This window comes from Myxine glutinosa, chromosome 12 (genome assembly GCF_964187855.1).
Source record: "Myxine glutinosa chromosome 12, kmMyxGlut1.1, whole genome shotgun sequence".
NCBI classification, from domain to species: domain Eukaryota; kingdom Metazoa; phylum Chordata; class Myxini; order Myxiniformes; family Myxinidae; genus Myxine; species Myxine glutinosa.
In genome coordinates, this window is record NC_136272.1 from 518895 (window position 1) to 542825 (window position 23931).

Below are 23931 nucleotides of genomic sequence, written 5' to 3' on the forward strand. Positions count from 1 at the left end.
ACACAATCACCCAAATCACCACACATCACTCATCATCCACAGAATCACCCAAATCACCACACATCACTCATCATCCACACAATCACCCAAATCACCACACATCACTCATCATCCACAGAATCACCCAAATCACCACACATCACTCATCATCCACACAATCACCCAAATCACCACACATCACTCATCATCCACACAATCACCCAAATCACCACACATCACCCAAATCACCACACATCACTCATCATCCACACAATCACCCAAATCACCACACATCACTCATCTTCCACATAATCACCCAAATCACCACACATCACTCATCATCCACACATCACTCATCTTCCACACATCACCCAAATAACCACACATCACTCATCATCCACACAATCACCCAAATCACCACTCCCTCTCATCTTCCACACATCACTCAAATCACCACTCCCTCTCATCTTCCACATAATCACTCATCTTCCACATAATCACCCAAATCACCACACATCACTCATCTTCCACATAATCACCCAAATCACCACACATCACTTATCTTCCACACAATCACCCAAATCACCACACATCACTCAAATCACCACACATCACCCAAATCACCACACATCACTCAAATCACCACACATCACTCATCACCCACATAATCACCCAAATCACCACACATCACTCATCTTCCACACATCACCCAAATCACCACACATCAATCATCCACACAATCACCCAAATCACCACACTTCACTCATCTTCCACACATCACCCAAATCACCACACATCACTCATCTTCCACATAATCACCGAAATAACCACACATCACTCATCATCCACATAATTACCCAAATCACCACACAATCACCCAAATCACCACACATCACTCATCATCCACACAATCACCCAAATCACCACACATCACCCAAATCACCACACATCACCCATCTTCCACATAATCACCCAAATCACCACACATCACATATCTTCCACACAATCACCCAAATCACCACACATCACCCAAATCACCACACATCACTCATCTTCCACACATCACCCAAATCAACACACATCACTCATCTTCCACATAATCACCCAAATCAACACACATCACTTATCTTCCACACAATCACCCAAATCACCACACATCACCCAAATCACCACACATCACTCATCTTCCACACATCACCCAAATCACCACACATCACTCATCACCCACATAATCACCCAAATCACCACACATCACTCATCTTCCACACATCACCCAAATCACCACACATCACTCATCATCCACACAATCACACAAATCACCACACTTCACTCATCTTCCACACATCACCCAAATCACCACACATCACTCATCTTCCACATAATCACCGAAATAACCACACATCACTCATCTTCCACATAATCACCCAAATCACCACACATCACTCATCTTCCACACATCACCCAAATCACCACACATCACTCATCATCCACATAATCACCCAAATCACCACACATCACCCAAATCACCACACATCACTCATCATCCACACAATCACCCAAATCACCACACATCACTCATCATCCACACAATCACCCAAATCACCACACATCACTCATCATCCACACAATCACCCAAATCACCACACATCACTCATCTTCCACATAATCACCCAAATCACCACACATCACTCATCATCCACACATCACTCATCTTCCCCACATCACCCAAATAACCACACATCACTCATCATCCACACAATCACCCAAATCACCACTCCCTCTCATCTTCCACACATCACTCAAATCACCACTCCCTCTCATCTTCCACATAATCACTCATCTTCCACATAATCACCCAAATCACCACACATCACTCATCTTCCACATAATCACCCAAATCACCACACATCACTTATCTTCCACACAATCACCCAAATCACCACACATCACTCAAATCACCACACATCACCCAAATCACCACACATCACTCATCTTCCACACATCACCCAAATCACCACACATCACTCATCTTACACATAATCACCGAAATAACCACACATCACTCATCTTCCACATAATCACCCAAATAACCACACATCACTCATCATCCACATAATCACCCAAATCACCACACAATCACACAAATCACCACACATCACTCATCTTCCACACATCACCCAAATCACCACACATCACTCATCTTCCACATAATCACCGAAATAACCACACATCACTCATCTTCCACATAATCACCCAAATCACCACACATCACTCATCTTCCACATAATCACCGAAATCACCACACATCACTCATCTTCCACATAATCACCCAAATCACCACACATCACTCATCTTCCACATAATCACCGAAATCACCACACTTCACTCATCTTCCACACATCACCCAAATCACCACACATCACTCATCTTCCACATAATCACCCAAATCACCACACTTCACTCATCTTCCATACATCACCCAAATCACCACACATCACCCAAATCACCACACTTCACTCATCTTCCACACATCACCCAAATCACCACACATCACCCAAATCACCACACTTCACTCATCTTCCACACATCACCCAAATCACCACACTTCACTCATCTTCCACACATCACCCAAATCACCACACATCACTCATCTTCCACATAATCACCGAAATAACCACACATCACTCATCTTCCACATAATCACTCATCATCCACACAATCACTCAAATCACCACACAATCACCCAAATCACCACACATCACTCATCTTCCACATATTCACCCAAATCACCACACATCACTCATCATCCACACATCACTCATCACCCAAATCACCACACATCACTCATCTTCCACACATCACCCAAATCACCACACATCACTCATCTTCCACACATCACCCAAATAACCACACATCACTCATCACCCAAATCACCACACATCACCAAAATCACCACACATCACCCAAATCACCACACATCACCTAAATCACCACACATCACCCAAATCACCACACATCACCCAAATCACCACACATCACTCATCTTCCACATAATCACCCAAATCACCACACATCACTTATCTTCCACACAATCACCCAAATCACCACACATCACTCAAATCACCACACATCACCCAAATCACCACACATCACTCATCTTCCACACATCACCCAAATCACCACACATCACTCATCTTCCACATAATCACCGAAATAACCACACATCACTCATCTTCCACATAATCACCCAAATCACCACACATCACTCATCTTCCACACATCACCCAAATCACCACACATCACTCATCATCCACATAATCACCCAAATCACCCAAATCACCACACATCACTCATCATCCACACAATCACCCAAATCACCACACATCACTCATCATCCACACAATCACCCAAATCACCACACATCACTCATCATCCACACAATCACCCAAATCACCACACATCACTCATCTTCCACATAATCACCCAAATCACCACACATCACTCATCATCCACACATCACTCATCTTCCACACATCACCCAAATAACCACACATCACTCATCATCCACACAATCACCCAAATCACCACTCCCTCTCATCTTCCACACATCACTCAAATCACCACTCCCTCTCATCTTCCACATAATCACTCATCTTCCACATAATCACCCAAATCACCACACATCACTCATCTTCCACATAATCACCCAAATCACCACACATCACTTATCTTCCACACAATCACCCAAATCACCACACATCACTCAAATCACCACACATCACCCAAATCACCACACATCACTCATCTTCCACACATCACCCAAATCACCACACATCACTCATCTTACACATAATCACCGAAATAACCACACATCACTCATCTTCCACATAATCACCCAAATAACCACACATCACTCATCATCCACATAATCACCCAAATCACCACACAATCACACAAATCACCACACATCACTCATCTTCCACACATCACCCAAATCACCACACATCACTCATCTTCCACATAATCACCGAAATAACCACACATCACTCATCTTCCACATAATCACCCAAATCACCACACATCACTCATCTTCCACATAATCACCCAAATCACCACACATCACTCATCTTCCACATAATCACCCAAATCACCACACATCACTCATCTTCCACATAATCACCGAAATCACCACACTTCACTCATCTTCCACACATCACCCAAATCACCACACATCACTCATCTTCCACATAATCACCCAAATCACCACACTTCACTCATCTTCCATACATCACCCAAATCACCACACATCACCCAAATCACCACACTTCACTCATCTTCCACACATCACCCAAATCACCACACATCACCCAAATCACCACACTTCACTCATCTTCCACACATCACCCAAATCACCACACTTCACTCATCTTCCACACATCACCCAAATCACCACACATCACTCATCTTCCACATAATCACCGAAATAACCACACATCACTCATCTTCCACATAATCACTCATCATCCACACAATCACTCAAATCACCACACAATCACCCAAATCACCACACATCACTCATCTTCCACATATTCACCCAAATCACCACACATCACTCATCATCCACACATCACTCATCACCCAAATCACCACACATCACTCATCTTCCACACATCACCCAAATCACCACACATCACTCATCTTCCACACATCACCCAAATAACCACACATCACTCATCACCCAAATCACCACACATCACCAAAATCACCACACATCACCCAAATCACCACACATCACCTAAATCACCACACATCACCCAAATCACCACACATCACCCAAATCACCACACATCACTCATCTTCCACATAATCACCCAAATCACCACACATCACTTATCTTCCACACAATCACCCAAATCACCACACATCACTCAAATCACCACACATCACCCAAATCACCACACATCACTCATCTTCCACACATCACCCAAATCACCACACATCACTCATCTTACACATAATCACCGAAATAACTACACATCACTCATCTTCCACATAATCACCCAAATAACCACACATCACTCATCATCCACATAATCACCCAAATCACCACACAATCACACAAATCACCACACATCACTCATCTTCCACACATCACCCAAATCACCACACATCACTCATCTTCCACATAATCACCGAAATAACCACACATCACTCATCTTCCACATAATCACCCAAATCACCACACATCACTCATCTTCCACATAATCACCGAAATCACCACACATCACTCATCTTCCACATAATCACCCAAATCACCACACTTCACTCATCTTCCACACATCACCCAAATCACCACACATCACTCATCTTCCACATAATCACCCAAATCACCACACTTCACTCATCTTCCACACATCACCCAAATCACCACACATCACCCAAATCACCACACTTCACTCATCTTCCACACATCACCCAAATCACCATACTTCACTCATCTTCCACACATCACCCAAATCACCACACATCACTCATCTTCCACATAATCACCGAAATAACCACACATCACTCATCTTCCACATAATCACCCAAATCACCACACAATCACCCAAATCACCACACATCACTCATCTTCCACATATTCACCCAAATCACCACACATCACTCATCATCCACACATCACTCATCACCCAAATCACCACACATCACTCATCTTCCACACATCACTCATCTTCCACACATCACCCAAATCACCACACATCACTCATCACCCAAATCACCACACATCACCAAAATCACCACACATCACCCAAATCACCACACATCACCCAAATCACCACACATCACCCAAATCACCACACATCACCCAAATCACCACACATCACCCAAATCACCACACATCACCCAAATCACCACACATCACCAAATCACCACACATCACTCATCTTCCACATAATCACCCAAATCACCACACATCACCCAAATCACCACACATCACTCATCTTGCACATAATCACCCAAATCACCACACCTCACTCACACATACGCATCACATCACATATCCACAACAAACGGCTATTGACTTTTTTAACTCAAGTTAGACTACCGTCCAGTTGAGTTCATCACATACTGAACCCTCCGGCATCCATCGTCTGTCAACTTTTCGACGTTAACACTCCAGCGTCCACAAATATCAACCGATTCTGATCAAACTTGACATGCAGCATCCTTTCTCCAAGGACCAGGTTGGTATTACATTTCAGCCCGATCCGTTGAAAAATGGCGGACTTAGGCGACCATTTTATTTTTGGTCATGAAAACGACGTTAACACTCTAGCGTCCACAAATATTAACAGATTTTGATCAAACATAGAATGTTTAACCCTTACCACACAAGGCAGGTTGCTATTGCATTCCAACCCGATCCGTCACAAAATGGCCGCCATCAGTTCAGTTGAGTTCTGCTTCCCTGGAAGCTCTCGTTTATTATTTTCATTCTCCTTCTTTGGGGAGTGACCTCCCTGCAGCAGTCCGCCCCTTTCTCCTCATTCTAGCCTAGAAATAAAAATCAACCCGGGACCCCAACCTCCTCAACCCATGAAACACACACAACCTTAATATCTTCCAGCACAACACAGACACCATCAGCAAGGCCATGCAAGTTAAACACTTCATTCTCCCAAACAACATTCACATCGCCATCATACAAGAAACCAAATTACACGAGAAAAACAAAACACCAACCATCCCCAAACAAACACCCATACACACAGACAGACAGACCGAACACCAGAGATGGAGGCCTCATCACATACACCGACCATCCCCAACTATACACACCGAACACACCGAACACCAGAGGTGGAGGCCTCATCACATACACCGACCATCCCCAACTATACACACCGAACACACCGAACACCAGAGATGGAGGCCTCATCACATACACCGACCATCCCCGACTATACACACCGAACACACCGAACACCAGAGGTGGAGGCCTCATCACATACACCGACCATCCCCAACTATACACTCGTGCGCACAGACCGATCGGCTATCTCTGTGTTGCCAGTCTGTTCAACCAGAACTGACTGGAGCAACAAGAACAACCCCTATTCTGATGAGGACTTCATAAAAATGGCTTAATTGTTGATGCGTTCTTTTATTTGTTTATTTTTTTTGGAATAAAAGCATTGCACACACATTAGTGTGGAAATGTCCATAGAATCAGATTTTTTTTTAAATGTGATTATATTGACTTTTTAAAGTAAGAAACAAGAACTGAACGTGGTTTTTAATTCCACTAATTTTTGAGGTGTTAATGTTAAATAAAAAAAGCACATCCGGTAGGAACCGGCCCGAAAGATTCCAGAAAACCTCCATGGTCATAACACCATCTGTGTGACCGTAGTCGACGGAACGATGGTCTCAGCACGCAATGGTCAATGGCCGAACAACTCACTACAGACTTGTCAAAGTGAATTTGACGAAGATGTTTCTGATCAAGAATTCTCACATTACGAAGATAGTCACAATCATGGTTTAGAAGGTGCTGCAAGACCGTACATGTATGAACCCGACGCCATGAAATAGCTTGTGTTCAGAACAATCGGGCCAATGTTGAAGAAAGACTCGGCAATAACAACTGGTAAATGGTAAATCATTGAGCTACAACTTGGTAAATGTTGAGTTTAGTGGTATTTTGATGTTACACTTCTCTGTAATTATTGTAGTCATGAGAACGATACTTGGTAGAGAGCAAAGATCAGGCTGAACAGGTTACAATTTTTATCCAGCGATAGGCCGGATCTGGATTTGGACCTGAACCACAATCTAATTGCCTTGTTCTTCTCAACAAACCAAATTTAGTCTGAATCCGTCCACAACTTTTTGAAAGATCGTGCTATATATAGTTTTTGGTCCCATCTCTCCATGGTGAAGAATCACTCAAAAAATTCTCCTATCCGGATATACAGTGCAATACCAGACATGTCGATACTTATTACCATAGTGCATGGGACTATCCTCACAATGTACATGCAGTGAGCGAGTGATGTACACGAAGTTAATGGCCACTGATTGAACATAACTGCACAACCGCCGAAGCAACAGTACTGTACGTACATGCATAAATATACGGTTATGACGATATCATTAATGTACTGAATAGGTGTTTCATTAAATACTTGCATCTTCACAAAAAGGGTGCATGGAACAAACTTATCATTGATTGATAAATTAGCGTTATGTAATGGCACTGGAAACACCCCTCTCCCCACCCCCTGAAACGGTGTATAATGCTCGGACATACATCCCCTGCAACATTCCATATAACATGTGAGAATGCTGTCTCTCGTGCTGGTAAGGAACCCCTTGGAGAGAATGCCGTCTTATGCCGGTAAGGAACCCCTTGGGGAGAGAATGCTGTCACTCGTGCCGGTAAAGAACCCCTGGATAGAATGCTGTTTCTCGTGTCGGTAAGGAACTCAGTTGAGAGAATGCGTCTCTTATGCCGGTAAGGAACCCCTTGGGGAGAGAATGCTGTCACTCGTGCCGGTAAAGAACCCCCTGGATAGAATGCTGTTTCTCGTGTCGGTAAGGAACTCAGTTGAGAGAATGCGTCTCTTATGCCGGTAAGGAACCCCTTGGAGAAAATGCTGTCTCTTGTGCCAGTAAGGAACCCCTTTGAGAGAATGCTATCTCATGCCGGTGAGGAACCCAGTTGGGAGAATGCTGTCGCTCGTGCCAGTAAGGAACTCCTTGGAGAGAATGCTATCTCTCATCCCGGTAACGAACCGCTTGGAGAGAATGCTGTCTCTTGTGCCGGTGAGGAACACAGTAGAGAGAATGCTATCTCTCATCCCAGTGAGGAACCCAGTAGAGAGAATGCTATCTCTCATCCCGGTAAGGAACCCCTTGGAGAGAATGCTGTCTCTTGTGCCGGTGAGGAACACAGTATAGTCAGGTTCACTATGTTTTTTCGTTCAAAATCATTGTAGATTAGCAAACCTATACATTTTTGGAAACGTTATTACATGGAAAATCTGAAAATCAATGTTTACATTTGCCAATTCCGACCAATTTGATTCGACCAATTCGACCAATTCGACCAATCGACCAATTCCATTCGACCAATTCGACCATTCGACCAATCGCTTCGATCGACCATTCGACCATTCGACCAATTCGATTCGATTCATCGAATTCGATTCGATCGACCATTCGACCAATTCGATTTGCCAATCAATTTGACTGACCTTTGCTTGTGTGGAACGGACTGTGAAAACGATGCGGACTATATTGTCGGATACGACACACAGGACAGTGATGACGAACTCTAAATGGCATATTCTGTAATCGTGTATGTTTGATGCCATTGACTGCCTGTGTATATTTTGTCATTGACTGCCTGTGTAGATGTGAAGTTATACTGACTGCATGTGTATATATGATTTTGCTGACTGCCTGTGTATGTTTGGTGATATGAATTATTGTGACACATTTTGATGTTATTAACTGCCTGTACAAAATGATAACATGTATTTGATTATGCAACTTATCGTGAATATAAAGACAGTATTTTGCAATTCAAAACCTTTGATTCGTGTCTTACCATTCCCCATAGCACTAATTTGATACTTTCATTGGATTCCTTGTCCCTGAAAATATAGGTTTAGTATATTTTTAAACGTTTTTAGGGTAATTAGAGGCAGAAATAGAACAAAATATGTATTTTACAGTGGCCATTTTGAAAATCCAAAATGGCCACCATACAGGTATCTCTCCAAATGTAAACATTGATTTTTAGTTTCCTTATGCTATAACCTTTCCAAAAATGTATAGGTTTGCTAATCTACCATGATTTTGAACGAAATATAATTTATTGACATAGTGAACCTGACTAGTAGAGAGAATGCTATCTCTCATCCCAGTAAGGAACCCCTTGGAGAGAATGCTGTCTCTTGCGCCAGGATTATGAAGTATAATGTTTGCATGAAACCCCTTGGAGAGAATGCTGTCTCATGCCGGTAAGGAACCCCTTGGGGAGAGAATGCTATCTCTTTGTGCCAGGATTATGAAGTATAATGTTCGTATGAAACCCCTTGGAGAGAATGCTGACTCATGCGGGTAAGGAACCCCTTGGGGAGAGAATGCTGTCTCTAGTGCCGATAAAGAACCACTGGAAAGAATGCTGTTTCTCGTGTCGGTAAGGAACTTAGTTGAGAGAATGCTGTCTCTCATGCCGGTAAGGAACGCCTTGGAGAGAATGCTGTCTCTTGTGCCAGGAAGGAACCCCTTGGAGAGAATGCTGTCTCTTGTGCCAGGATTATGAAGTATAATATTCGTATGAAACCCCTTGGAGAGAATGCTGTCTCATGCGGGGAAGGAACCCCTTGGGGAGAGAATGCTGTCTCTTTGTGCCAGGATTATGAAGTATAATGTTCGTATGAAACCCCTTGGAGAGAATGCTGACTCATGCGGGTAAGGAACCCCTTGGGGAGAGAATGCTGTCTCTAGTGCCGGTAAAGAACCACTGGAAAGAATGCTGTTTCTCGTGTCGGTAAGGAACTTAGTTGAGAGAATGCTGTCTCTCATGCCGGTAAGGAACGCCTTGGAGAGAATGCTGTCTCTTGTGCCAGGAAGGAACCCCTTGGAGAGAATGCTGTCTGTTGTGCCGGTGAGGAACCCAGCAGAGAGAATGCTGTCTCTCGTGCCGGTAAGGAACCCCACCACCCGTGGAGGGAATGGCATGTGAAACGGTGGATGAGTGTTCGAGTGAAGTCCGTGTGAATGAGGGGTGAATGGATAATTATTTCTTGAGGTCCGATTTCTTTCATTTAGCGTTTAGAGCAGTGGTTCTTAACCTTTTTAAAGGCGCCGAACGCTAAAGAAACCCACAGAAAACTCGCGGAACCCCTCAAATTTGACCCAAAAATTAAGAAGAATTGCATCTTAATGCGTTTTCTGTTTTTGTTTTAGGGAGGCGATCTGGGAAATGTGTGGTTTTGTTTTAGCAAGGGCCACCCTCAAATCATTTTCGCATGCAAGCCTGCTCCTTTTCTTTGTTTTAATGTCCACCAGTTTCAAAAACGCATGCTCGCAGAGATATGTTGTAACGAATGGCGTGAAGATCTCAAGGGCAATTTTAGCGATGTGAGGATACCCTTCCATTTGGCGGCACCAAAACGTTGAGAGCGTTGTTGTGCCGAAGAGTTGTTGTTGAGGCTGGCTCTGCTGAAGTTCGATGAGGTCGTCGAGGTATTGGTCGTTGACATCGACCGTTGCAATGTTGAAAGTAAACGGCTGCCGCACCCATGCCGGGTATTGCTATTGGTCAGGGAAGTAGGCGTCAAATGACTTTCCCAGCTCATCCAAGTACGTGGCAATCGCTTGCTTCAGCTCCCCCGGTACAGCAGTGCCTCCAACTTCAGACTCATCTTCGATCCCGCTCACGCACTCGTCCAGTAGCGAAAAGTTCGCGAAGTTGTCGTTCTCTGTTCGCCGCCTCCACAACGGTAACTTCTTTCGGAAAGCGCTCAGCTTATCTTCAGATTCGATGACATTCACTCCACCGCCCTGCATCAAGCAATTGAGATGATCGAGTGCGTCGAAGATGTCAGCCAAGTACGCCAAGGGGAGGATGAACTCTGACTCTTGGAAGTGTGTTGCATGGCAATGCTGGTGTTCTCGCACAAACAGGGCTAATTCTACACGCAAGGCAAAAACACGGCTCACTACCTTCCCTCGTGATAACCATCGAACGCTAGAGTGGTAGAGAAGGACTTCGAATTCAGAGCCGATTTCATTGCACAGCACTTTGAAGATGCGATGATTCAGAGCACGGCTTCGCACGTAATTCACAGTTTCAACGACGATTTTCAGAACATTGGCCAGTTTTGGAGGCAGGGTTTTTGATGCCAGCGCGTGTCTGGGCAGGACGCAGTGCGTGACGATGTGTGGTGCATCGGCCTTCACCAGCGCTCCAAAACCGGATTTGCATCCTAGCATGGCTGGAGCTCCGTCTGAGCAAATTGCAGATACCGTGTTCCACGAGAGGCCGTTGCTTCTGAAGAAGTCGTCCACAAGCTTCTTCACGTCAGCTGCCTTCGTCGTGGTTGTGAGAGGCTTGCAGAACAGAAAGTCTTCCTTGATCTCGTCTCCTTTGACATAACGCACAAATAAGATGAGCTGGCTCAAATTCGAAACGTCAGCGTTCCCGTCGAGTTGAAGGCTGAATTTCGGCGGGCTCGCGATTAAATCTGCAACTACCTGGGCGAGGATGTCGTCGATTCTGCATCTGATGGTGTCATTCGAGAGTGGAACGAGAGACGACTTGTTTTCAGCAGCTTTTCCCAGCATGATGTTGGTCATCTTCAATGCGGCCGGTTTGATGAGTGTCTCGCCAACGGTGTGCGGTTTGCCCTGCTTTGCGATCAGGTACGCAACTTCATACGACGCGGTGAGGATTGGTTTGTCAATTGGAACGAAGCCGAGAGTGGGCAAGGTAGCACTTGCGTCGAATCGGACTCTCTTCAATTTGAATTCATCCAGCGTTGCGTCTTTGTACTGCCCCTCGCCGTGCAGTTTTTTTGAAGTGTTCCCGTAGTTTTGCTGGTGCTAGGCTGGAGTTGCTCAACTTGACATTGCAAAGCATGCATTGAGGACGCTGACTTCCGTCCCGTTCCGTCAAACATGTGAACCCGTACCGCACGTAATCCTCCGACCACTTCCTTTTTTTACTCGACATACTGAAAAAAAAAAAAAAAAAAGTAGCAAACTGATCTTAATTGAGTTCGGGCAAATAATTATATGACAAAAATTTAAAAAGGAACATGCTTAAATATAATCATTTCCCCTCTGAAAACTGAAAATTTTTAACGAAGAAAACATAACTTATAGTTACGATGACGGGATTTATTATCTACTCAACTCTATGTCATCTCAAATCCCATTATAATATTACATAGAAAACTGCAAATTGTTACCGTAAAATTCGGACTATTAGCCGCAACTTTTTCCCTCAACTTTGACCTCTGCGGCTAAAATAACGATGCGGCTTGTTTATGGAATTTTCATAAACTTGGAGTGAATGAATCCATGATCAGACGTTGGAGAAAGCAGAGGGGCGAACTTTCTCGCTGCAAAAAGTCAACAAAGGCTTTCAGAGGTAGGAAATGCCGATGGCCCGAACTGGAAGACGAACTTGAAGACTGGGTTAACACACAGAGAGTGGATGGTCGGGGTGTTTCTACTGTTCAGATTAGACTCAAAGCAAGATCGATCGCTGCAGAAAAGAAAATAGAAGAATTTCAGGGCGGGCAGTCATGGTGTTTCAGATTTATGAAACGCAAAGGTCTTTCTGTCAGAGCACGAACGACTCTCTGTCAACAACTCCCTCCTGACTTCGAAGAAAAAATCGCAAACTTTCGGAACTACACGCAGGAGAAAATAGCAGAGAACGTCATTGCTCCGCAGGACATAATTAATATGGATGAGGTCCCTCTGACCTTTGACCTACCTCTCAATCGGACTGTAAACAAAAAAGGCAACCGTGATTGAATTTGTGCTTTGCGCGCGTCTGACAAGTTTCTGTGGCTGTCGAGTTTCTCACTTTTTGTGGTTAATAAATGGTTGCGGCTTATAAACCAGTGCGGCTTGTGTGTGTTTAAATTCCAGTTTTAAAAAAAAATTAGGGGATGCGGCTTATATAACGATGCGCTCAATAGTCCGAAATTTACGGTAGTTTTGAATTGCGACCAAAGGAGTTATATCACCTCCACCTAATTTCCTGAGTAATTCAATCATATTTTATAATCACCATCCACTTTTGACTTTAATATAACTCAGAACACACCCTGCATATCCACAAACATTTCCAACTTACTTTTCAATTAATCAGTAACTCCTAAGTAAGGCGCGACCAATGACGCACGGCACACGGCAAGCTAATCGAGGCTATTCACTGGAATTTCCGAACACCTGCAAAGTCCAAAATCCAGTAAGTAAGTAAGCAAGTAAGCACCATCAACAGAATAATTAGCAAGTTGCTCATTGATTCAACTTACTACAGTCAGTGTGAAACAACCTATCTTAAACACAGACTAGAGAAACCAAGAATGGGATGGGAATACAATTACAAATAACATTTCCATTCGTTCGTAACATACATAGCAAAATAATAATATTAATAATAAGCGTAATTACACATAGATTCAAAATTGAAACAAAACTAAAAAAACAAAAAAAAACAAATTGCAATGCGTTTGAGGACCTCCGCCAAACCCCTGAGAATGGCTCACTGAACCCCTGGGGTTCGGTCGAACCCAGGTTAAGAACCACGGGTATGGAGAGTTATGTTCAAAAAAGCTGTGTTTGTGTGAATAGATTAAACGTTCAAAAGACCGAAACATACGATTATGAAGTATAATGTTCGTATGAAAGGAAGTTCAAGAGCCGAGTGTTCGTAAATCGGGGACAGCCTGTACTGCAAAACTGAAGCTTTTTGGAAGCATTAAGAGTGTGATTTGTGTTCTACAGTGTTCAAATATATTTAAAAAAATTAAATAAATGTTTAAGAGGTTTAAAGGTGTATAAATAAATTCTGGGTTTTACAGCTGTTTTACTGTGTCTATTACACCACCCGATCTAACACATTACATTAGTTATTCATGCCTGTTGTTTGTGTCCTTTACAACGTCCTTAAAAACAGCAAGTTTCCTGTTTGGAATTATTTTCAATTTTGTTTGACTACCAGGCAGGCAGACGGAGTAAAAACGTTTATCTCACTATTCTGTGTGCATGTGCAGGCGGTCGGTCGGTCGGAATTCTGAGACAAAGTACCGTAAAACGAAATACATGTCTTCCGATTCGTGTTCAAAATATAACATTCAATTGAAATAAGATCTTCCTCGAGTATAAACTGACAAGACAAAGACAGACAGACAGCCGGACAGACATTAATCAATTGCTTAACTACGCTTTTCGCTTCATGTTCGTGGCATAAATAAAGGTGTAAAACGGTCCCCTTTTCTACATATCTATCGGCTTCCTTCCAACAATCAGCACGGTCATGGAATCAATCATCGTATTCAATATCAAATCCTTCCTTTTCTCCACCTCATCTCAGATCATTCAATGGCATCCAAGGCCAACTTCACACATGGCTTACTGACTTCCCTCAATGGAATATTTTCATCTCCTCGCCCTGTCAATGCTGGAGTGCCCCAAGGCAGTGTTCTGGGCCCAGTCATATTCCTGATATTCATCATTGATCTCTGACTCTCCAGGAAATCCTCTCTATCTCTTTGCTAATGACTCCACTCTCTGCCGCTCCATTCCTCATCCCTCAGATCGGCAGTCTGCAGCCTCCTCACTCTCTGCAGACCTGGACAAAATCAGACTGGTCAAACAAGTGGAACATGTCTTTCAATCCTGACAAATCTCACACTCTTACTATGTCTCGCTGAAAAGACCAACTGGAAAAACCTCCCACCTACTTTCTGAACAATCCTCTCCAAGAAGTTCTGTCACTCAAGTTTTTTGGTCTCACTATCTGCCATGATCTTTCTTGGGAAAACCACATTTCCAAGCTGGCCTCCAAAGCCAGTCGCCGACTGGGCATCCTCCATCGTGCGAAGTCCTTCCTTGGCACACCTGAGCTCCTTACCACATACAAGGCTTTCATCCGCAGCTCAATGGAATACTGCTCTACCCTCTGGGCTGGTGCTCCTGCCTCACACCTGGCTCGGCTTCACGCTGTTGAAACCAAAGCTTTCAAAATCATTGGAATCTCTCACAATGAAGCTAACTCCGAGGGCCTTTCACTCACTCACCGCAGGCAGGTTGGTGGTCTTTCTGTCTTCTACCGACTCATATCCGGCATTGCTCTCCCAGCTCTATCTGTGCTCTGTCCCCCAAATATCCCTACAGGTCACACAAGATCTGCCTGCAACCCTCTTCTGGTGAAAATGCCAAAATCAAGACTCTCTGCTCACCTTCACTCTTTCATTCCTCTTTACTCCCACCTGTGGAATAAACTCCCTCACTCTCTTCAATCCCACTCCTCCCTCCAGGTCTTTAAAACAGCTCTTCACCACCATCTCTCATCTTCCCCCATCCAAAACCTTGATCTTTTCTACCCCCGTTAATTCACCCCAGATCCAAAGTACTCGCAGTGTCCATGTGTTTTATACCTCTCCTCCCCCCCCTCCCCCACCTCCCCATGCCTCCTCCCCCCAAGCCCCCTCCCTCCCACAGATCTCCCGATGTCCCTGTTCTCTGCTGTTGTACTTGTGTGCTGTCCTCTCTCTCCCCATCTTGTCTCCCGCTCCCTTTATTGTATGTTTTGTGTCCGTTTTTTTGTTTGTTTTTTTTGGTGATTGATGTTAACCCTTACACGAGCCTAGACATTCAGTGTTCTTGCTCATGTACGAGTCTCAACCTTGTATACAAAGAAATAAAGGCTGAAAAACTTGGAGTGCCAATGATCTGCAGCTTGGCCGGTGCTTCTTCGTGTTTGCATCCGATGTCAGAATTGTCGTGTTTTTGAAAATATTGTCCAAATACTTGAAACGAATCATGGACACACATACTGAAACACATGAGACTACGGGCTCGACTTCAAACAGGTGCTAAGCTTGGGGAAAGGGACGTTACTTCCGGTAACACTGGATACAGACAACAGACGACACTATGTTTCTCTTTGCACTAAGCAGGACAATGGAGGAGAAATTTCCTCCTCCCCATCGATGAAAACCGATGGTGTTTATTTGTGCTACATCCTTTAAATGTTGAAGATCAAGCAAGGAAGCGGCAGGTATTTTTTTAAGTCTAATATGACACAAAAGCAATAATATTTCGTAAATGCTTCCCTTACCTGCTTGAAAAGCATTGTACTGCTGTCATTCCATTATCAGCTGCTTGAAGCTTTTGCACATCACCGCAATCATCATCTGAGCTGCTGCTGTGGAGTTCGTGATGATGCGACCGTGACAGTGCAGACTTTCTGACACGGCTCGTTGTGCAATTCATATCTGCAGTCAAATTAAGAAAAGAGTGGAGGGGAAATGAGGACACACCAAGATGGGGATGAATTGAAATTTTTTTTTTTTTTGTATACATAATCGAGGCTCGTGAAAGAGCTAATAGTGTAGCAGCATAGCAAACCTGTTGTGCATTTTGTGATACAAGCACCAAATTTGGCACAAATGTACATTAATATGTTGCGAACATTTTCAGATATTGGGCCACTTGAAATTCCGTAATTTTTTTTTTCAAATTTTTTCAAATTTCGTAATTTCAAATTTTTCGGGTGACACCGTCACAATTTCGGTCTTCGAGGCCAGCCGATATAGTGGGGCGGCGTAGCCCAAATATTCAAAAGAATTGTGCATTTTGTGATACAAGCGCCAAATTTGGCACAAATGTACATTAATATGTTGCGAACATTGTGTGGTCAGCAATGAAGACGAGAGTCTGAATTACATGTATGCAAAAGACCTTGTGAACCAGTGAAGCAAATACACGGGTAAGCATGAATTAAATCTAGGGCATGATATAATTTCCATGATGTTTACCTCTACACTCAATGGTGGAAGGAGGTAATGTTTTGATCCCAGCTTGTCTGTATGTCTGTTTGTCTGTTAGTCCACAAAATTCCAGACAAAGCTTGTAGTAGTGGTAGTTGTAGTGGTAGTGGTGATAACAGAAATTGTTATATAGAACTGAACTTATATTATTATTATATGCAGAAAATAACTTCATTTCTATATGCCCTGCAGTGGACAGGTTAATTGGTTTATGCACTGAAGGGGTCACCCTGGTGTGCACTGCTGTGTTCTGCCTCACTGAGTTGTTCAGGTATGATGTACTCAGCACAAGCTTCCGGTCGGCCCGGAGGTGGGGGTGCGGGGCCTGTCACGGAACGTCAAAACAAACGGCCTGCCGGGGCCGCCCAAAAGTCGGGCGTGAGGGGCGCGTCCACTAATGGAACGCCTCTCGCTTCCCAGATCGAGGGCCACGTGGTCAGGAGAACCTCGTCCCTTCCGGTCACACTTTGCCTATCGGCCGGCCTCGAAGACCGAAATTGTGACGGTGTCACCCGAAAAATTTGAAATTACGAAATTTGAAAAAAAAAATTACGGAATTTCAAGTGGCCCAATATCTGAAAATGTTCGCAACATATTAATGTACATTTGTGCCAAATTTGGTGCTTGTATCACAAAATGCACAATTCTTTTGAATATTTGGGCTAAGCTGCCCACTATAACATTTATCACACAAACAAATCAAACAGACAAACAAACAAAGTATATAAAAAGGGGAGCGGTAGACAAGATGGGGAGAGAAAGGGAAGCACATAAACATAACATTTGAGAGCAGGGACATTGGGAATGTGTGGGAGGGAGAGGGCTTGGGGGGAGGTGGCGTGGGAAGGGGGGGGGGGGGGGTGGGGTGCGAGAAGTATAAACACAAGGACACCAAGGACTTCCAGGAAAGAAGTTGGTATTTCAAAAAAGTGGATTTGGGGTGAAATTAGTGGGGGTAGAAAAGATCAAGGTTTTGGATGGGGGAAGATAAGAGATGGTGGTGAACAGCTGTTTTAAAGACCTGGAGGGAGGAGTGGGATTGAAGAGAGTGAGGGAGTTTGTTCCAGAGGCGGGAGAAAAGAGGAATGAAGGAGAGCAGAGAGTCTTGATTTTGGCAGTTTAACCATAAGAGGGTTGCAGGCAGATCTTGTGCGACCTGTAGGAATATTTGGGGGACAGAGCCCAGAGAGAGCTGGAGCAGCAAGGCCGGAGAGGAGTCGGTAGAAGACAGAAAGACCACCAACCTGCCTGTGGTGATTAAGTGAAAGGCCCTCGGAGGTAGCTTCATCACGGGAGATTCCAATGATTCTGAACGCTTTGGTTTCAACAGCGTGAAGACGAGCTAGGTGTGAGGCAGGAGCACCAGCCCAGAGGGGAGAGCAGTATTCCATTGAGCTGCGGATGGAAGCCTTGTATGTGCTGAGGAGCTCAGGTGTGCCAAGGAAGGACTTCGCACGACGGAGGATGTCCAGTCGGAGACTGGCTTTGGAGGCCAGATTTGAAATGTGGTTTTCTCAGGAAAGATAATGGCAGATAGTGAGACACAAAAGCTTGAGTGACAGAACTTCTTGGAGAGGATTATTCAGAAAGTGGATGGGAGGGTTTAGTCAGGTTCACTATGTTTTTAAGTTCAAAATCATGGTAGATTAGCAAACCTATACATTTTTGGAAACGTTATTACATGGAAAATCTGAAAATCAATGTTTACATTTGCCAATTCCGACCAAGTCGATTCGACGAATTCGACCAATTCCATTCGACCAATTCGACCATTCGACCAATCGCTTCAAACGACCATTCGACGAATTCAATTTGATTCATCGAATTCGATTCGATCGACCATTCGACCAATTCGATTTGCCAATCAATTTGACCGACCTTTGCTTGCGTGGAACGGACTGTGAAAACGATGCGGACTATATTGTCGGATACGACACACAGGACAGTGATGACGAACTCTAAATGGCATATTCTGTAATCGTGTATGTTTGATGCCATTGACTGCCTGTGTATATTTTGTCATTGACTGCCTGTGTAGATGTGAAGTTATACTGACTGCATGTGTATATATGATTTTGCTGACTGCCTGTGTATGTTTGGTGATATGAATTATTGTGACACATTTTGATGTTATTAACTGCCTGCACAAAATGATAACATGTATTTGATTATGCAACTTATCGCGAATATAAAGACAGTATTTTGCAATTCAAAACCTTTGATTCGTGTCTTACCATTCCCCATAGCACTAATTTGATACTTTCATAGGATTCCTTGTCCCTGAAAATATAGGTTTAGTATATTTTAAAAAGTTTTTAGGGTAATTAGAGGCAGAAATAGAACAAAATATGTATTTTACAGTGGCCATTTTGAAAATCGAAAATGGCCGCCATACAGGTATCTCTCCAAATGCAAACATTGATTTTTAGTTTCCTTGTGCTACAACCTTTCCAAAAATGTATAGGTTTGCTAATCTACCATGATTTTGAACGAAATATAATTTATTGACAAAGTGAACCTGACGTTGTCCAGTCGGTCTTTTCGGAGAGACATCGTAAGAGTGTGAGATTTGTCAGGATTGAAAGACATGTTCCACTTGTTTGCCCAGTCTGATTTTGTCCAGGTCTGCAGAGAGTGAGGAGGCTGCAGACTGCCGATCTGAGGGATGAGGAATGGAGCGGCAGAGAGTGGAGTCATCAGCAAAGAGATAGAGGATTTTCAAGAGTCGGAGAGATCATTGATGAAGACCAGAAAAAGCACAGGGCCCAGAACACCACCTTGGGGAACTCCAACCTGAACAGGAAGAGGAGAGGAGAGAAACCCATTCAGGGCCACACGTTGACTACGACGAGAGAGGAAGTCCGCCAGCCATGCGTGGAGATTTCCATGGATACCAAAGGAGGAGGGTTTGGTGAGCAGAGCGGGGTGTCAGACCGTATCGAAGGCACATGATATGTCGAGGGAGACAGCTCTAATTTCCTGTTTGGCATTGAGGACCTCCATCTATTGTTGAGACAGCAGAAGCAGCATGTCCAGAGTAGAGTGACCTGGTCTGAAACCAAATTGATGATCAGAGATCAAGCCATTGGAGAAGAGGAAAGATTTCATATCCGAAGCAATGATGGATTCCATGACTTTGCTGATAATTGGGAGAAGGCTGATTGGTCTGTAGTTGCTAGGATCTGTTTTTGCACCTTTTTGTGTAAAGCGGAGATGTTGGCTGATTTCCAAGCAGATGGCAGATGACCTTGAGCAAAAGAGAGGGCGAAGAGAACAGAGAGAGGGAGTGAAAGAGCGGAAGAACAGGATTTTAGGACCCGTGGGCTGTTGCCGTCAGGTCCAGTTGCAGAATCAGAGTCGAGGGTTGACAGAAACATTTTCACCTTGTCAGGAGGAGAGGACGCAGAGTCCAGGAGCAGCTGGGTACGACGGGGCACGGTGGGTACAGAGAGGGATGGGTTTGGGACACAAGATTTAGAGGCAAACACAGAGTTGGGGCATTCAGCTTTTTCACGTGCGGAGTCAGCTGTGTAGCCGTTTGAGGTAAGGGAGGGGATGGAGGGGGAACAAACACCAGAAACAGATTTGACCAGACGCCACCAGGATTTGGAAGAGGGATACAGATAAGAGAGTTCGGTCTTGAGAACGGAGAGATATTGTTTCCTGGCTCTCCTGAGGGTGGACACACCTGAGGAATAACCAAATCTGAGGAATGCTACTCTTCACTGGTCTCAGCAATAGTTTGAAATATTAAAAACTAACAGTTGTGAATAATTATTGTGCAGATTCATCGAAGAAAACGTTAATACATTGACTATTTAAGAGACAAGAAAATTAAATGTGCAGTTATTAAATGTCAGTAAGGAACTGAAATGACATCAGTAGCCTTAATAAAAGATAACTCAAACTGGGGATGTTCATGCCAAGTATGACGTATCCTCCTGAGGAGGGGCTAACACAACTGGAATACGCAGATGGAAACACTCATTTTCATCATCATGGGTGAGGTTTCCATTTTATGCCATTCCTACAACTCTCTTCCCCCCGCATGCTCAGTGGTGTAATGGTTAGAACGTCCAATCCGAGTCTGGGAGGTCAATGGTTCGAACCAAAGTCTGGGAAGCCAGCCGAATTATACCAAGCATTTGCTTTTAATTCAACATTTAAAAAGGATGGTGTATAGACAAACAATCATGGTGCTCCTGCGTCCTCCTCCTCCAACGCTCCTCCTGCGTTGAAGTTTCCACTTGCTCTGTGTATGTACTGCATTGAACTTCTCTGGACATCTCCAACTTCAGGTCCATAAATTGCTTTTATTGTATACACAAGCAGAGTACCCACCCTACGGGCGACCCTATGGGCGTTCTTGTTCCAAGCGTACAACACATTTTCCGCCATCACTTATTGGAGGATATATTCTGCTGATATAAATGATTTGACTTGGATTTCTTAATTATTTCCTTTGGTAATATTGCTGGATCTCTGTTCAACTTAGGTGGCCTTGGTTTTTGAGGCATCTCAATTTTCCAGAAAAACAAACAAACATCAACCGTCACCCGAGCTAACAATACCCACGACCAAACCACACTCACCTCCTCCCCCCTTCCACCATTTCCTCAAAATCCCTCTTCAACCGTCACCTGTACTAGCAATACCCACGACAACCCCACACCTCCACCCCCACCCTCCCCTCCACAATCTCCTCAAAATCCCTCTTAAACTGTCACCTGTGCGAGCAATACCATGACAACCCCATTCCTCTCCCCCCACCCCACCCTCAAAATCCCCCTTCAACCATCACCCGAGCTAGCAATACCCACGACAACCCCACACCTCCCTCCCACCCTCCCTCCCTTCCTTCAAAATCCCCCTTCAACCACCACCCTCGCGAACAATACCCACGACCAAACCACTCTCTTTCCTCCCCTCCACCATCTCTTCACAAACTCCCATCAACCATCATCCTAGCTAACAATACCCAAAACAACCCCACACCATTCGCTTTCCTCCCCTCCACCATCTCTTCACAAACTCCCATCAAATGTCACCCTAGCTCACAATACCCACGACAACCCCACACCTCCCACGCCAACCTCCCCTCCGCCATCTCCTCAAAATAGCCCTTCAACCATCACCCTAGCAAACAGTACCCACGACAACCCCACAACACTCTCTTTCCTTTCCTCCACCATCCTCTCACAATCCCCTATCAACCATCACCCGAGCTAACAAAACTCATGACCATCCCACACCATCTCTCTGTTCAACTTGGGTGGCCTTGGGTTTTGAGGCATCCCAATTTTCCAAAAAAAACCAAACAAACCATCAACCATCAACCATCACCCCAGCTAACAGTATCCACGACCAACCTACACTATGTCCACCCCCGTCCACCCCTTCCCTCTTCCCCTCCACCATGCCTCACAATCCCCCAAAAACCGTCACCCTAGCCAACAATACTCACGACCACCCCTCACCAACACTACACAATACCCCATCAACAATCTCTGTAACCAACGATACTCACGACCACCACACACCATCCCCCATCAACCATCACCGCAGCTAACAATACCAACGACCAACCCACACACCCCGCCCCCTCCAACATCCCCAATCATTATCGGAATCCGAGCAGCTCGGAATGCACTGTCTCTATGTACTGTCGCCAGCAGGATCGCAGTGAGTTCACAATGTCATGTCACTGGCAAACTCGAAAATCAACACTCTAGGGATATTTTTGGCACTTTGCGATTCACAAATAAAATAAAATCCCCTTCAAATTAGACTGTGAATGCTCGTCAATGGTTTTCAGAAGAAATAAAAATTGGGTTCCCCTTTAAGGGTCTTTTTGGTCTTTTGGGTGTTTTGGTCTTCAGGGTCTTTAAGGGTATTTAGGGTCTTTTGTGTCTTCAGGGTCTTTTGTGTTGTTGGGGTATTTTGGGTCTTCAGGGTCTTTTCAGTCTTTGGGTTATTCGGGGTCTTTTCGGTGTTGGGGTCTTTTGGGTCTTTGAGGTATTTTCAATCATTTTGGTCTTCGGGGTCTTTTCAGTATTTGGGGTCTGTTCAGTCTTTGGATTATTTTGGGTCTTTGGGGTCTTTTGGGTCTTTGTGGTGTTTTGGGTATTTTCAGTATTTTGGGTATTTTGGATCTTTTGGGGTATTTAGGGTCATTGGGGTATCTTGGGTTCTCGGGGTCTTCTCGGTATTTTGAGTCCTCGGGGGAGTTGGGGGGGGGGGTGATGGGGTCTTTTGGGTCTGCTGGGTACTTTAGATTAAGTGTTTCAGGTTGCATTTGTGGGTGAAGTCAGATCAGCTGTCCAACCAATGGGTGAAGCCCACACCCCTTTTCCCCATTCCA

General features: G+C 44.3%; 1 protein-coding gene across 1 annotated transcript in view; it reads right to left on the reverse strand.

Moving 5' to 3' along the window:
• The window catches only part of NOL8 (nucleolar protein 8), a 197451-nt gene that overhangs the window by 28217 nt on the left and 145303 nt on the right, over positions 1-23931 (reverse strand). Inside the window, exon 13 of the mRNA XM_068133382.2 lies at positions 16859-17015. Coding sequence (XP_067989483.2) covers positions 16859-17015 — 157 coding nt within the window. The remainder of the gene's footprint in view (positions 1-16858; positions 17016-23931) is intronic.